The sequence below is a fragment of the Epinephelus fuscoguttatus genome, linkage group LG11 (genome assembly GCF_011397635.1).
Source record: "Epinephelus fuscoguttatus linkage group LG11, E.fuscoguttatus.final_Chr_v1".
NCBI lineage: Eukaryota > Metazoa > Chordata > Actinopteri > Perciformes > Serranidae > Epinephelus > Epinephelus fuscoguttatus.
Genome location: NC_064762.1, coordinates 33,691,975 through 33,707,829, shown reverse-complemented (window position 1 = coordinate 33,707,829; position 15,855 = coordinate 33,691,975). Strand labels below are relative to the sequence as shown.

The following is a 15,855-nucleotide window of genomic DNA, read 5'->3' as shown; positions in this document are numbered from 1 at the left end:
GGTTATGTGCTGCTGAGTATCTGCTGGGCCTCGAGACTTAGAGAATCCATAAATCATAGAAGCCCTACACAGCTCAACTCAGAGTTGACCAAAACAATGAAAGCAATGGTTCTCCGATCACCACTTCTGAGTTACTTGGCATTTAAATTGCTTTTGTAAGGACCCTGACAGCTCTGATTGGCTATAATCAACTTGAAGTCCATCTTGCGCTTGTCACAAAGAACTATTGTTCCTGACATATCAGCTGAGCGAAGCAGGGAAATTTGATTCACTGCTGATTGATAACCATGAAAGGTTCCTCCATGACAAACTTGTCTCAGCTTTCATTGTTCAGTCAGCTCTTGCTGAAAATTAATGGACTCCTGGTGACTTCAGTTACACAAGGTGTGTGCAACACAAGTAAGTTGTGTGAATGCATGACACGAAGCTGGCTGGTGAGATAGTGATAATGCATAGATAATGCTGAACTCCAGCAGTATGTGCTGAAGAACCAGTAGACCAATAACTTACGCCTTAAAATTTGAATTTTGTGGCCGATTTTGGACAGACTTTGTGCACTGTGTGTCATTGGAAGTCAGCATAAAAAATAAATAAGCCAACAAACTATTTTATCCAATTCAGTTTAACAGCATGTTTAGCTAACATTGTTAGCATGCTACCTGTGTAACATAGAGTGCGGGCATAGTGGTTCATAATATTTCACAAAACTAACTTTTGGGGAGCTGTCTTGTCATCCACCTTTATATCCGGTCTGTGGGAATAACAAACCAAAACTGTGTGGAAACAAGGCGTTAAGGTTGTCACTGAGGCCACAACCTTATGGCACACTAACACACACTCACAAGTGTCCTGCATGAGTCAGCTCTGAGCAGCTGGGGCCGCCACTCACACACACACACATATACTTACACACACACACACACACACACACACACACACACACACACACCTGTTGCACCCCATGGACACATCAATACCTCCCCAGTGGTCATTAATTTCTCCCTTTGAATGACAGCAGGGACAGCATGTGTTTAAAAGCTACAGAACAGCCTGGTCAACAAAAAGGACCCATGTCTGCCTGCTGCAGCTGCCATCAGTGGTTTGCTGATGTTCAATTCCAGCACTGCTCCAGTTCGAGGACACATAATCCAAAACGCATAGGCAGTTTAAAAACGACTAATGAGAAAGTTGTTCAAAAGTATGAGGAAGAGGAAGGAAAAACATGAGAGGGATGAAAAGTAAGTGGTTTCCATTCTGGGACATGAACACAACATGCGGCTCTTTGAAACAACCAAAGCTATTGTTAACCACAGTTTGGCCTACAGAGAGATTCCAACAGCTGGAGTCAATTAGGGGCTTTCTTTAAGGGGGCAGGCCCCATCCACACTGCATGTCTCACTTCTTAATACACATACACACAAAGTTAGATCAGGGATGGAAAAAAAATCAGGGCCAAACACTTCCATAGAAGCTGTTCTGACATTTGAACTTTCTCTGCATGGAGCAGAACATCACTCACAGCCCCAAGCCAAGGGAGAGTATGTGACAAAAGCTGCTGTGCTGTGTTAGACGCGTCAAGCGGAATCAAGTAAAAGTAACGCTTTTTGCCTCATCAGCAGCCTCGGGCCATTTTTAGGACGCATTCCTGAGGGGAAGGCAATTCAACACAAACTAACAACCGAACAGCTCTCATGCATGTGGTTCTTGATAAACAAGGTCTTTTCTAGACCTTGACACGAAGATGGCAACATAACTGTGGCATTTCAAAGACATTTTAGCTCAAGCAGTGTGCAACAATAGTGTTACAAGAGATTTAGAATCCCCCCAAAAAGAAAGTTAAATATATCATGTATTGACTCCAAAGTGAAAAAAGAGACAAATTATTCAGCATGTTTCTTTTCCAGTTCTGCCCACATAACCTTCACTATGACTTAATACTGAGCAGTTTCCCTCTGTCTTTAAGTACACTCAGCTTGGGGTCATTCTTGCCCTTCAAGAAACAGCCAACATCATGTTCGCGAGGAAACAAAGACTCCATCCATGTTACACAACAGCCACACACTCTGTACATGGCTTCAGACGAGGCATCTGATCCAACAGTATGCTCATGCAGCCCGTTCTCATTCTGAATTTGTCAAATACCAACGCTTTGTCAGTCATCTGGGCATTAGATACCGACGAGCAGAGGCACCTTTCGTGGCAGTATAACGCACACCATTCGGCAGCAGTTGTTGACGCAGGCCACCAACCAAAGTCGTCAAATTCTGGCGATATGTCAGTGGACATCAGCGTAAGATACTGACACACAAGGACACCTTTCACAGTGTATTGAAACGCACCACACAGCAGCAGTTAGGAACGCCGCCAGCAATAACATAATCGAAGGAGCTGGAAAGGCGCTGTTGGGTGGGTGTGAGGGGAGGTAGATGGATCCAACAATACCTGAACTTTCACCCAGGAGCCCACTGTTCACTTCCTATGTAACCATTGCAGGTATTTAGGTTCCTTATTGTTGTCCTCTCAGCTATAATCAATTCTGTAACAACTTCTTTTGTTTTTTTGTTTTTTTTTTGCTGCTACGTGCACTTTGTCGACCAACAAGAAAACAAGAAAACCAGCACTTCATCTATGCACATTCCTGCCTTGCACTTTATATCAGGAGCTGCTACTTGGACTGCCTTTTAGTGTTTTGTATGTTGCTCCTCCCTGCACTGTAACAACTTGGTCATTTTAAATGTGGAAACTGTATGTCTGTATTGTCTCTGTGCTGTCCACTGTTCATCTGTGTTTTAGGTTTCTCCTTTGTATTTCAGATTGCGGTCTGTGTCTATTGTGAATTATATGTTGGGACTACAGATGGAAATTAGCAGTTATAGCTAAATCTGGTGCAACCATCTCCTCATTTCTTGTAAATGATTAATGCTATTGCACACTGTCCCTTGATAAATTAAACAAACTAAACTAAACTCCTATGTAGACGGGAGAGAATTTAATGCATGTAGCCAATGTAAGTTGACACGGCGTCCTAGAACATCAACAACAGACACAACAGGTTACCTTACATGTGAAAGTCAACGGACAAAGCGGCAATATTTGATGAGTTGGGATGAGAATGTGTTGGCTTATGGTATCAGATGCCGAGGTATAGATTTGGGGGAAGGGGGGAGGGGTGCAATGGACATGTCCTGTTCAATATTTATAACGTGCAGTTGCCCCCACCAATAAAGCATGAAAAGTATTAGAGGACTTCTATTTAGACAAAATTTAAGACATTTACATCATAAATTGGTGCAGAAAAGACAGTGGTGCATAAAAATTTACCAGAATGCCAGAAAATAAGCGTTTTATGCTCAATTTTTTATTTTTTTGGCAGAGGACCCCCAACCCCCCCTTTAATCTGTGCCCTCCCTAATGTTGAAACCAAACCTACGCCCTTGGACGGGGGCACCCTGCCTGCTGTACAAAGACTGTCACCATTGGTTTTAAAAGGTGTAGCCCCAACACACCTCTGAAATATGTCACGGAGCGTGTGTGAGTGTATCCTCTCCTTTGCACAAGCCCAAGCGGTGTGTCTACTGTGTGTTTAGAGATTCCCCATGTCATCCCCCAGCTGACAAAAGTGCACGAGCTGCTTTGAGGACCGACAAATACAGTGTGTGAGTGCGTGCATGTGCGTGTGCGTGTGACAATGATAATGTGGCATCAAATAAATGCTACCCCATCACCAGTGCTGAAAGATAATCCCTCTTATGCAGTGTGGGAGTAGCAGCAGGAACGAGCAAGCGAGCGCCATTCCAAACCCATGCACGTCCACAAATGCAGCACAAAGTGAGTGTACCGTTGAATGAGCCTGTCGGTGCCATGAAGCCGACGACATTCAGCCTGTAATAAAGCTAACATGGCACTGCGGGCAAACGCTGCCAACAGCTTGTTCAACACTGTGAGCCAGTGCTGCTGTGTGTGACATATCAAAGCAACATGTTCAGCTCCCAACTCCTGACTTTCATCTTGTTATCTCCCACCGAGCACACATTTCTCCGATATCCCTTCATATTTAAGAGCCCCAGAAGCTTCTTACCTCATGACGAAAGTGTTGTCAGGCCAAATATATCACAAAGTCCTGCAGGGGTATCAACGACGGGTGACTTGTAGTTTTCCCAAAAGTTCACCGCTCGGTTCAAGGCTACAGGCGACCAAGATGAATGGGGCTCCGACGGCGTGACAAGAGGCTTCACAGTTTGCAGGCTATCCGGTAAAAGTACAAAAAAGGAAAAAGAAAAAACAAAATTGGGATTTAAAAAAGGAAACAGTCGAAGCCTACATTGTCTAGAGCATCGCGGCTCCGCTGGTGGTGAGGAGTCAGTGGGAACAAAGTGGAGAATCGCAGCGTTTCTCGCCTTTTTCTGACGCACTCGGGTCGGTGTGATGCGGCGCTGTGCCGGGCTGCTGCCGGTCTGCTGCCGCTGCCTGCTGGCTGCAGCGCGTTCATGGCCGCACCGACAGGCTCCTACTTTAAACATGCCACTGTCACACAGCTGAAAAACGATTTTTAATTCACTCAAGCTTCATATTTTATTAAAGGGGGTACATTGTAAGGGAAAGGACACATTAGAAGAAGGTACATATAGCCATTGGGTTGTTTTAGTGCAAAAATGAAGTCTCTGAATCCTGATTATATTCTTACAAAGTTTAAAAAATCACTGAAAGGCAAGGTGATAATTATTCGGACAACATAATGTAGCTATTATTAGATGTAGAATTTACCAGCCTCCCCACATTGCATGACAACCTCAATATAATTTTCTATGAAACACAGTTTATTTAATTAACTGTAACCTGTTAGTGACCGCACATCGCTTAGATTGCTGGGGTCAAATTTATAACAAGGCTAATATGGCCTCTGATGTCCGCCACCTAAAATACACATCTAAATGTTGGATTATATAAGAAACTCTTTCGTTGCGCCTTTTTATGCGCGCTGTATTCATGCGTTTTCGATTTCCCACGGTACCTGAAGGCAGCATTTGACGCAACTTGTGGGACGTAGCACGTACAGGTTGCCCCTGACAACTGAGTTGCCTCTCTCGCTGTATCTGTCTGTGATGTTGAGCTAGGACCCAAGTGGACTGAAACTATTGCAAAATATGTATATGTATGTTAAATCTGCTTTTTTTTTATAAATAGCCACATTAATCCCAGAATGTTTTTCAAATCATGCTGCACAAATACAACAGTACACATTGTAAGTATTAACTATAAAAATAAAAATAAAAAGTCACTGCTACAGCTTCTGACTTTTTCCAGTGTACAATCTGGACTAGAATGCGAACTGCTGTTAGGGCAAACCTCAAATCTGTAAAAGTATGGTGAAGATGCCCGTTAGGCCACCTGAGGACAGTGTCAGTGGCTGCACTGTGTATGAGAAAAGTTTGGACACCATTACCCACATGGCACAAAAGCCAACAAAATGGCTTCTGATCGTCAACAAACATATTTTTCCAGGTGACCAATGCAAAAACACAAAAATGCGAATCACCCTATCTACAACCACTGTTAGGTTTGTCCAATCTGGGCTACTGTAGAAACATGGCATTTCAACATGAAGCACTCCATGGACAAGCATACAATATTAACAGCTCATTGAAAGGTAACAAAAACATACCAATTCTTATTTTCAGGTCATTAGACAGCAAAGAATACATACCTATTATGTTGTTGTCCATTTCTGCCAATGAATCCCCCTAAATCCTACACACTGGACCTTTACACATGGGCCATCAGCAACAGCGAGGGTTGGCTTCTGGAGCTCCAGCCCTGAATCTTTTAGATTTTTAAAATACTTCAACTTTGTGTCATTTCCCCTCAGTCTCTCTGACTAGACTGTAAAATCAATGGAGCAAAAGTTCAGTTACTTCTGTATTTGTGTATGTCACATTTATACACTGACTCTGTTAAAAATAGTAACATTAGAGAATTTTTAGGTGGTAGAAGTGAAAATTAGTCATCCTCAACATTTGTTGTGTTATGGCATAGGAGACATTTAAGTTTATTGATAACATGTCCTGTTATTTTGTTTGAATATATCTTGCAGTGTTATTTTGGACACTTGGTGGTGGTCATTAGATACACCGAGTTGTACATGTGGTGGCATAAGGGACAGGAAGTGGAGGGCACAGGTAGAGGGAGTGCGTACAGCTCTCACCAGAGCAACAACACTCTACAGCCTGCAGAGCTGCTAATAACGACTGCAAAATCTGTTGTATTGTGTTTGCAAAAGATCACTCCCTACCTGTGTATCAATGGCATCTGGAAAAGAGGACACTGGGAAAGTTTGAAGAGTTGCCATTATGTTAGTTTCAGAGTGATGAAGACAGCTGGAGAACAATTATATAAAATAAGAAGTAGGCTCTACGGGATGATTTCTTTTCTTGGCAATTATTATGTTTTTCCCAGTTGCACAAAACACCTTAAGTCTTCTCTTTAAGGTTTCATTAAAATGTTCACCTAAGTTTTTGTGGTTTTCTCTTTGTCTTGGCCTTATACTTAAGGAATCCCTAGACCGTTGCGCAAAAGACCTTAGCAGCCAAAGCAAGGTAAAAAAGAAAGAAAGAAAGAAAACTTAACGAACCTCTGACTCTATCGTAACTGCAACATAACCAAGTTTATGGTGATAAAAAAAACTAACACACCCTAAGAGGAGTGTTTTGCGACCAGGAGAACCCAAAGGATATGCTTTTGATCTTACGCTATGGATTTGACTGAATTTATTTTCGTTGCAATTTCTTCCTACAACTGTTTTCTGTTTTTTGGGGATTAAATTTACTTCGTAGTATGTCTTCTCTATGATTGTATTCCTCCAGAGGTATAATCTTTTCCTCCTCTGACCAATATGGTTTCTTTGTCACCATCTAACTACGAGCCAATGAGTCCAAGCAAACAAACAACCTCCATGGAAACTTTTACTGCTGTAAAATCTCTTTCAATGCAGTAAGTGACTCAGTGTTTTCCGTTGACTAAGGAAACCTTTTAAGGGATTCTGTGCAATTGTGTAAGTCCCTCAGCTAAGGAGAAATTAATCCGTAAGTGTCATACTTAAGGAGAAAACTTAAGGTGTTTTGTGCAACCAGTCCCAGATTTTTAGGCATTCTGTTATCTTCAGTGGGTTGAAAAATGTGTAGATAGCGACCTTTAAAAGAGACAACAGAGAAAAACATCTCCACAGGGAAGCATGCCCCCGAACTTCTAAATGTTTACAACACCTGGCTCGACCCGTAGAGGACATGACACACTGCTGCCATAATTGTTCATGATCGGGGTGTTTATGAAGGCCGCAGCTCAAAGGAAAACACTGAAATCAGGAGGAATCAGAAGGTTATCTTTACAAGGATAAAGAAAAAACATCTTATCTAGATAGCTTCTGATGCCTTTGGGTTTGGGAATTCAATAAAAGTGCTAAAAGTCATTTTGTCACCCTGATGTCATCATGACTGCACCAGCATGTGTTTCTGTGTGCCTACCATGTGTGTGTGAGTGTGTGTCATGTGTCCATCGTGTAACATTATACATCACCATTACTATAATGGCACAGCAGCAAATGAAGTCAGTACTATAAGCCACTTATCCACAGAGAGACCGAAAGAGGCTTACCAGAGCCGAGGCCAACTCAAAGTGTTTACCGCCAAAAATTAAATTTCTTTTTTTAGCTCAGGGGGATTCTATTCTCCATTATATTATTTTGATCTGACTGCAAAGCAAAGAGCATCGTGAAAATGTTGATCATAAGAGAATGGCATGAATAGCACAGATAGGTCCTTTCTGGCTTTGCAGTTAAATCCAAGCTGAAGGGAAGCCCTGGCTGGCCTTGTTCGACCCACTATGCGAAATGAGTCTCAGACTGTATCCTGACGTGTAGACTGAGGAAGACAACAACACAATAACAACATATCTGAACCCTTGATCTGCTGTGGATATGTACTAACCATGTTGTTTAAAGGAGGCTCAGCTGCCCCTGGTAGTTGTCTGATGTTTTTGAAGAGGATTATGAAAGGGTTTTCTAAAAAATAAAAAGGTAGAGGCAAAGGTCACATGATCAGCTCTTCTGCCTTCATGTAATGCCACTGCACTTTGGTTTAAAGGTTCCCCCTCTGCGGAAAGGGCAGATTGATTTTAGCAAAACAACACCAGCACTTTTAACTTGCAATTTTTGCCTGGTCTTTCACGTTGTCAGTGGGACTTTATGCTACAACTCTGTGTAATCACTATATTTAAAAGGCATATATAAAGTCACATTGGAGTGACTGTGACACTGACTGCTTTATTTCCATGCTTTTCATGCTGCAATCTGAAATAGATGCAAGTCAGGCACCGGGGTGACTGAGCTTCAACTGACTCAGCTGATGATGAATGAGCCGTCAGCACACCACCCACTCCTCACCAGCTCTGTTATTGTGACATCTAACACACTGAACGAGTAAATGTCATTAGATTTGAAGGAGATGGAGCTTACACTCCTGATACACTCGCTGTAAAACGCACAGGAAAAAAGAGAACCGGCCAAATGTTGACGTGAACCTCCTATATCAGTCTTATGAGTTCATCTGAAGTCCTCAGCTTTCCAAAAAACATACCTAAACTTTCTCTGCCATCTAGTGTACAACTCGTGAAACACCACCAGCTGGAGCACTTGATCAAAAACAATAGTGGTAAAAGTACTTGAGCACCAGATTTTGAGGTAGTTTTTGAGCACTTGAGATACTTTATACTGTAAACTTCAAGGGGGTATGTTAAACTGACAGCTGTAGTTGCAGAACCTAAATGTAAAAGGCACCATTTTGTTGGGGGAGTGACTAAGGTCAGTTGGGGTACATTGTTCTGGGAAAAAAAATAAATAAATTGCAAAAAATTGCAAACTAAATTTCCAATATATCTTTTTTTAATATGTGACATAACTAAGAACCGTATGGTAGAAGAAAAATAACAAACGAGCCAGATTTTACTTACATTCTGTGGACTTCAAAATTGTGACTAAAATTTGAGGAACAGTCAGGGTTGAGAGTGAAAGCTTTCTACTGAGTAAAGAAGACATTGTCCCAATTGTCCCCCTGTCCCAGCTCTCCCCTAGATACAATTAGCTGCACCTCCACCAGCTACAAGAGTGCTGCTCGCATGTTAATGCAGCAGTAGTACTGACTATTTCTACATGACAAAAATGACATACTATTATTCTAATATAGTACTTTGTATGTTTGCATTGTGGCACTGATAACTTAGAATGATCTGGGTACTTCCTCCAAGACTGAGCAGCAAACATTCATTTCTGGTTTTAAGAAAACACATCAGGACAAGAGGAAAATAAAGATTATAAATAATTTATTATTATGTTTAAATTACGAAATAATCAAAAGTCTTCTGCAATTCTGCGTGTGATGTGTCCAAGTGTCTCTATAAACCAGCAGGAGCCATTGCTTGATGGCTGCGGGTAAGTGCCCGGCTCAGTCTAGTTTATTACTTTAAAATGTACTAATCTCCTCGCCCCAGCAGATCTGGTCTACCCCCAGTGCTGACTCCATCCAGTTAAGGCCTTGACATTTGTGATACTGTAAAAGCCTTTTGTTGGGCAAAGGTAAATCGTTTTCAGACAGCTTTAGTGCAACCACTAGAGGGCAACATACAGAATTCCCCACACCATTATGTACAGGAATGTTTCCGGTCATACGACTGGGCATAATTTCAGAACAAAAGTCCTTTTGGGGTATGAGGCATTGGTTATGTACAACTTTGTTAAGTGGTTGATTCAACCCAAAGTATGAATCACTATGAACAGACAGTATCGCTTTGCTGATTTTTATTTGAATCATGGGTGTAAGGGTGACAGTGAGTTGTAGAGTTGAATGAGAACTTAATTGCCTCCTTGTCAAGTAGGACGGACATTGGTTATGGTACATTTTAAACTTGAATGGAGGGGTTCACAAATACAACCAAAGCTTCTGTTTTTGTTTTTTTTTGTTCACTATTAAAAATTTCTCAAGAAACATAACTCATATTCGACATGCTTTTGTTTTGAAACCGTAACCCGGAAGTGGTTTCGGCTTCGCTCTCTCTTCACGCTGATTGGCTGTGCTCACGCTGGTGCTGATGTGGTCTTCTGAAGTTAGCAAAGCTGCTCTGCCGATTCAGACAGATTCTTTGGTTTAATATAACTTTGCTTTGTAAGAATAATGCCTTACTATCAGACTTGGGAGGAGTTTGCCCGCGCAGCAGAAAAGCTATATCTTACAGACCCCATGAAGGTAAAAACACTTAATTTCATAGCTAGGTTCGCATGCTAGCGAGATAGCATGTTAGCCGGATAGCTCGTTAGCGACGTGAATGTGCCAGCTGCGGGTCTGGTTTCTTGACTTTTAAGTTGACTAGTTACTTGTATAATACATAAATGTTGTTCTTGTATTTATTACGTGTTGTTCTGTTTCTAGGTCAGAGTGGTTCTGAAGTACAGACACTGCGACGGCAACCTTTGCATCAAAGTGACCGACAATGCTGTGGTAAGTGAGACGTGGAAATTATGCTTTAATGAGCTGATAGTATCACATCATTATGTTTACATCAGACACATATAAAACCTTTCTCTGGCTGATCAGAAAACTACACTCTCTGCGTCCTGTGCTTATTGTTCGTTTAATCTGAGGTAGAACAGGTGTCTAATTCATAGAGTCAAGTTAACAAGCTTGTTTCAGTTATATAGCATTTGAAATAGCTACACAAGTTTTGCAAAAGACACATGCGTCTTGCATAATAGTGTTATGTGTCTGGTGGTCATACCCCAGGAGTTTCTTGCATTTGTGTGAATTTTTCTGCAGTCATCTTTTACATAAATGAAATAATTAGTGTAAAGGAAGACAAAGTTCATGTGGCAGGGTACAATTCAAAACAAAATGGAATATAATGCAGTTAGGCTCTTGGGGATACTGTTGTGCTTTTAGATATTTAATCTGTCTAACTTTTCTCATTTAATCTTATCTCTGCTGTGTCAACACACATGTAGCACGATTTACTCTTTCCTTCTCCTTTGAGGCTTTTGTTTGGGGAAGTAACCTCTTTCAGTGTGCACTAAATCTCGTCAGTAATAAATTAATTCATCTTAATTAATTTACAGACCCCTGAATTCAGCAATATTTCTGCTCCTGTTCAAAGCTTTCTGGACATTCAAAATAAATCCCACATATCTGTGTTCACTCAAGGGTATTCTTGACCCTGTTTGTGATTGTGTCTAGATGAGACAGAAAGGTTTAGGGAGCTGGCAGTGCACTGCTCTTCATCAGAGGTGGAAAATCATAACTATTTGAAAACACTTCTGATCTGGCATGCCTAAATCCCACCATTGCATGGCTTACCATCCACACAAATATCACATGAATAGATAGGCAATAAAAGCCCTTCTTGCCAGAGGACCTGAGGACATTAACTGCTGTGGGAGATACCTGCACATCATTGGGCTGAAGGTGATGATGTGTTGAATGAAATCATGTGGCTAATAAACTGCTTTTGTAGTTGTAAGATGTCAAATTAAATGTGGCAATACTCCCAAAAAGGGGCATTGGCATTTTTCTTTTTTAACTAGTTCTGTAATGTTATCACCACACTTACAGTCAAGCTCAGCCTCCTGTTTCACCTGCAGAGACGGACCTCTGGTGTTGTGTGCTGCCCACTACAATATATCACCTCAGTACAGTATCTCAGTATCAGTTTGATAAAAAGAGGAGTGTCTGTATTTTTGATGGTATTAAAATCATACTTCCGGGATTCCTAAATAACCCTGTATACTGTAATACCTTGATTCCACCCAAGCCTAGTGGACTGTCAGGAAATGCTAAAACATGAACTTGTGACTCAAAGCAACTTATTCTATTATGACTTTAAGCAGCTGTGCGGAACTTTATGTTTTCATTGACTATAGCGCCCCCTTTGGTCGAAGCGGTATGACACCCACAGCCTGGTGTCGTAAAATTCCGACTGCAGCCGACATTCCGCTTCATTCGTAAAATCTCGACTTCAACCGGCAATTACTGCATGCATTTGTTTTGGAGAGCGAGATGAAAATCATAAATGTTCTGGTGTAGCTCTGAATTTCTTATAAACTGAGGACAACTGCCTGCTGTATATTTGTGTTCATGGTCACAGTCACAGACAATTTTGTGGCGTTTGTTGTAACGTTACTAGACAAAAGCAGTTCACATCCGCTAATGTTACATTTAGCTTGCTTATAACTTCCATGTCGTCATATATTGAAGTGAAACAACGTCTAACAAGTTGTGGTATATTCTCTAAATAAAAACAAAAATGATATACCTGTCAATTAGGAAAAGGACCAACTCGGGATCAGTTTTAAAACCTTTCAAATCTCTCAGCTCTCTCCATTTGGTGAATGCCCGACCGAGGTTTACACGTGTTTGGGCTCGAGCCCTATCACTGTCCCATTTAGCCTTCTTCTGTTCTTTTTCTTTTAGATGGTGCTCCTTCTTTATCCTCCATGACATCGAAAGTACAACCAAGTCCTTATAGATACATCTGGTAAAACTGTTATGTGTTCAGCAATGCCTGTTGTGTACCGCTTACTCGAAGAACACTCTTTGTAAACACGGCTCTTCTTCTTCTCTCAATTTATTGGCGTATCGCAAACAACTTCCAGGTGCATATCGCCAACTACTGTACAAGAGTGTGCAATGTGTCTGAAATCATTCACTACTCCCTACTACATGTCATTTAGCCTGTTTCTTAAATCCTACTCATAAACACAGCTCCTTCTTCTTCTGTGGTTTAATGGCTGCGGGCCGCTGCGGGCGTGCAGACTTACTTCCGCCTCCGGGTGCCGTATTTTGGTTTGCTGACTTCCGCTGTGTCCGACCCGAGTGAGGCTACGCTAAATAGCCATATAGAGAAAGGCTTTTTAGTCGCTGTTGGGTTCAAATAAATATGCGGATCTTCAAGGAGGGGTGATACGAACTAGGGACAGTTTTATAAATGGTATAAAGTTCCGCACAGCTGCTTTAATTCTCAAAATCTCTCTTCTTTGTAGTTTAAGGGTGGCCCTAATACTCTGTCATTGTTGACAAACTAGAATTCTGCCTTTTGGCTTTCCTGTCTTGCACAAATTTGCGGCTGCTTTAGAGCAGCATCTGCAGTGTTTGCTCCAGTCCTCCCCAGGACTCCTCATGCAGCAGCACCCAGCTCTCCTTTCATGTTTTTATTTAGGGTGACAAGTGTGCTAAATGCACAAGTTCACATGTTCTAAATATTGAGGGGGGCGTACCACCTGCATCCCCTTTCGAGGTTTGCACCCATGAGTGTGTCTACAGACATGCTTGTGGCTCTGGGTGGCCTGAATGTTGACTGTAAAGAAAATCAAAGTGTTTGATAGATCAACCAAAGAATTGCACAAATCAAAGTCATGGCCTGATGATGACACAAGATAAAGTTGGAGTTATTCCTGATTAGTGCCATTTAGATTCATCTTCATGGGAACATGAACATCTGCACCAACATTTGGTGCCAATCTGTCCTGAGAAGTGACAATTTTGGCCTACTGGTGCTCAAGGAAACATCAAGGAAGGCAAAAGCATGAATGAATGGTTGCATTTAATTTCACCATGGCCAAGGGAACAGGTCAAGCAAAAACAAATGGCACTTTTATAATTCTATGTTTGATATGTGACTTCTTTATCTGTGACAATAAAACTGATTGTGTCCCCCCAGTTGGTCAATTTAATGTAAAAGCAGCTATCATGCCTTCATGTAGTCTTTTGTCCATCTCCACAGTGTTTACAGTACAAGACAGACCAGGCCCAGGACGTGAAGAAGATCGAGAAGCTGCACGGAAAACTGATGAGACTCATGGTGTCCAAGGAGACGCACAGTGGTTCCATGGAGACAGACTAAAACGCTCTAGAGGCGCTGACCTTCTCGAGCACCTGGACTGAGTTCAGTGGACACAATGGTTGTTGAGAGCACAGTACCATCGGAGTGCAATGTGGAGTCTGAGATGGGCAGTTGTGTAGAGGGAGTGTGGTGAGATTGATGTGGCTGCCTACACTGATTTAATACAGTCAGAGATGTGATATATATACTGTATATATTTTATTCTCAGGATTCTGTTTTTATAATACTTTCTTCATCAGAGATCCCGTTATCCTGCTTTTCCTTACCAGGCATTGTGATCACATCCCTGATGGTATTACTATAAAGTAAGGTCAGTGTAGGCTGCTGAGAAATTTTAGGAAATGTAGAGAAGATGAGAGGTAATGTGGGACAAAGTGTCCAAAAAGTACAAATCCTCTGCTGCAGCGGAAGCAGCTTTGGCTCCTTGATTTCTTTAGAAGAGCTTGCATTTATTTTCAGTTTTAAAGATGATGAAAAGAACGGGCAATGAAAACATTGCATGTCTTTTCTATTTACATCTGTGTGGCTATGTTGGATTCGGTTTCAGCATAGCAAGTGTTTTTTTGTTTGTTTTACTTCATGGACTTGTGCCACATGAATGAAGCAGGACCTTCTGATTTCCTAGCAAAAACGTGGAGATAATTTCTACAAAGAACCCTCCCACACCTCCAAATGCCATTTTGTTGTCAGAGAATGATTACGTTACATGTTGAATAAATGTTTATTTACCCCAGTACAGCCAGTATCTCTCCTGTATTCATCTCAGTGTGTGACCAACCATAAATGTCTTCATGAGTTAAGCTCACCAGGATGTAGTCATAACAAAGCCAAGGTGTGTTCTCAGGAAACAGAAGTTAAACTAATCACAAAAAAAGAAAAAAAAAGATAGGTGCTAGTTCCTTTTTAAAAAATGGAATTTTCAAAATTCATGGTTGAAAAGAAAAGTGGTCAAATGTTGCTTTACATTTTTTACAGGTCTTACAGATGTTTCTCTCTGTGGTGTACTTTGAAGAAATTGCCATAGTGTCAAAATAATGTTTCATTTTGCATGTTTGGTGAATATCTCAAACCTAACAACACCTGTGATCACCATGTTGGCTAGTCCTCATCTGCAGGATACTACATGTCCCATCATGCACCACTGGCAATTAGTCACTTCATAAGACATTGAGAATGAGCACCTTCACATTTTACAATTACATGCTACTGCTAGTAGCTATGGAAGCCCATTTCCACCACTTGATGGAAAAAAATAAGATCTAATAACTCAAAATAAAGTCGAAATGAGATACTATCTCAAAAATAATGAGATACTAAGTCAAAATAATGACTTACTAACTCAAAATAATGAGACACTAAGTCGAAATAATGAGATACTATCTCAAAATAATGAGATACTAAGTCAAAAATAATGACTAACTCAAAATAATGAGATACTAAGTCGAAATAATGACTTACTAACTCAAAATAATGAGATACTGTCTCAAAATAATGAGACACTAAGTCGAAATAATGAGATACTATCTCAAAATAATGAGATACTAAGTCAAAATAATGACTAACTCAAAATAATGAGATACTATCTCAAAATAATGAGACACTAAGTCGAAGTAATGAGATACTATCTTAAAATAATGAGATACTAAGTCGAAATAATGAGATACTATATCTCAAAACAATTTTACTAAGTCGAAATAATGAGGTGAATGAGTACAGTTACAGCCTTCGACAATCCATACTCTTCATCTCTCAGTCACAATGGATAACATCATTGAGGGATACTAACTCAAAACAATGAGGTAATAACTCGTACATCGGATATGCCACATACTACACTTTGATGTGATGTATGGGGTATGTTTGGCTACTTAAGTAGTCTACAAATTACAAAATGTAGTAAAATAGTGTTGATTTTAAGTGTTC

At 40.9% G+C, this 15,855-nt stretch overlaps 2 protein-coding genes across 2 annotated transcripts in view; one reads left to right on the top strand and one right to left on the bottom strand.

Moving 5' to 3' along the window:
• The window catches only part of enah (ENAH actin regulator), a 182,170-nt gene extending 177,724 nt beyond the window's left edge, over positions 1–4,446 (bottom strand). Inside the window, exon 1 of the mRNA XM_049589641.1 lies at positions 4,079–4,446. Coding sequence (XP_049445598.1) covers positions 4,079–4,083 — 5 coding nt within the window. The 5' untranslated portion in view covers positions 4,084–4,446. The remainder of the gene's footprint in view (positions 1–4,078) is intronic.
• Positions 4,447–10,110: 5,664 nt separating this feature from the next.
• Positions 10,111–14,668, top strand: srp9 (signal recognition particle 9). The gene is made up of 3 exons (XM_049590877.1): positions 10,111–10,289; positions 10,473–10,541; positions 13,813–14,668. Exons 1-3 carry the CDS (start codon positions 10,218–10,220, stop codon positions 13,930–13,932), a joined length of 261 nt encoding a protein of 86 aa, XP_049446834.1. The 5' UTR covers positions 10,111–10,217; the 3' UTR covers positions 13,933–14,668.
• Positions 14,669–15,855: the final 1,187 nt, after the last annotated feature.

Coding starts and splice junctions, on each gene's coding strand:
- srp9 (XM_049590877.1), top strand. CDS start 10,218: ATGCCTTACTATCAGACTTGGGAGGAGTTTGCCCGCGCAGCAGAAAAG. Junction 10,290..10,472: donor ATCTTACAGACCCCATGAAG/GTAAAAACACTT, acceptor TTCTGTTTCTAG/GTCAGAGTGGTTCTGAAGTA. Junction 10,542..13,812: donor AAGTGACCGACAATGCTGTG/GTAAGTGAGACG, acceptor CCATCTCCACAG/TGTTTACAGTACAAGACAGA.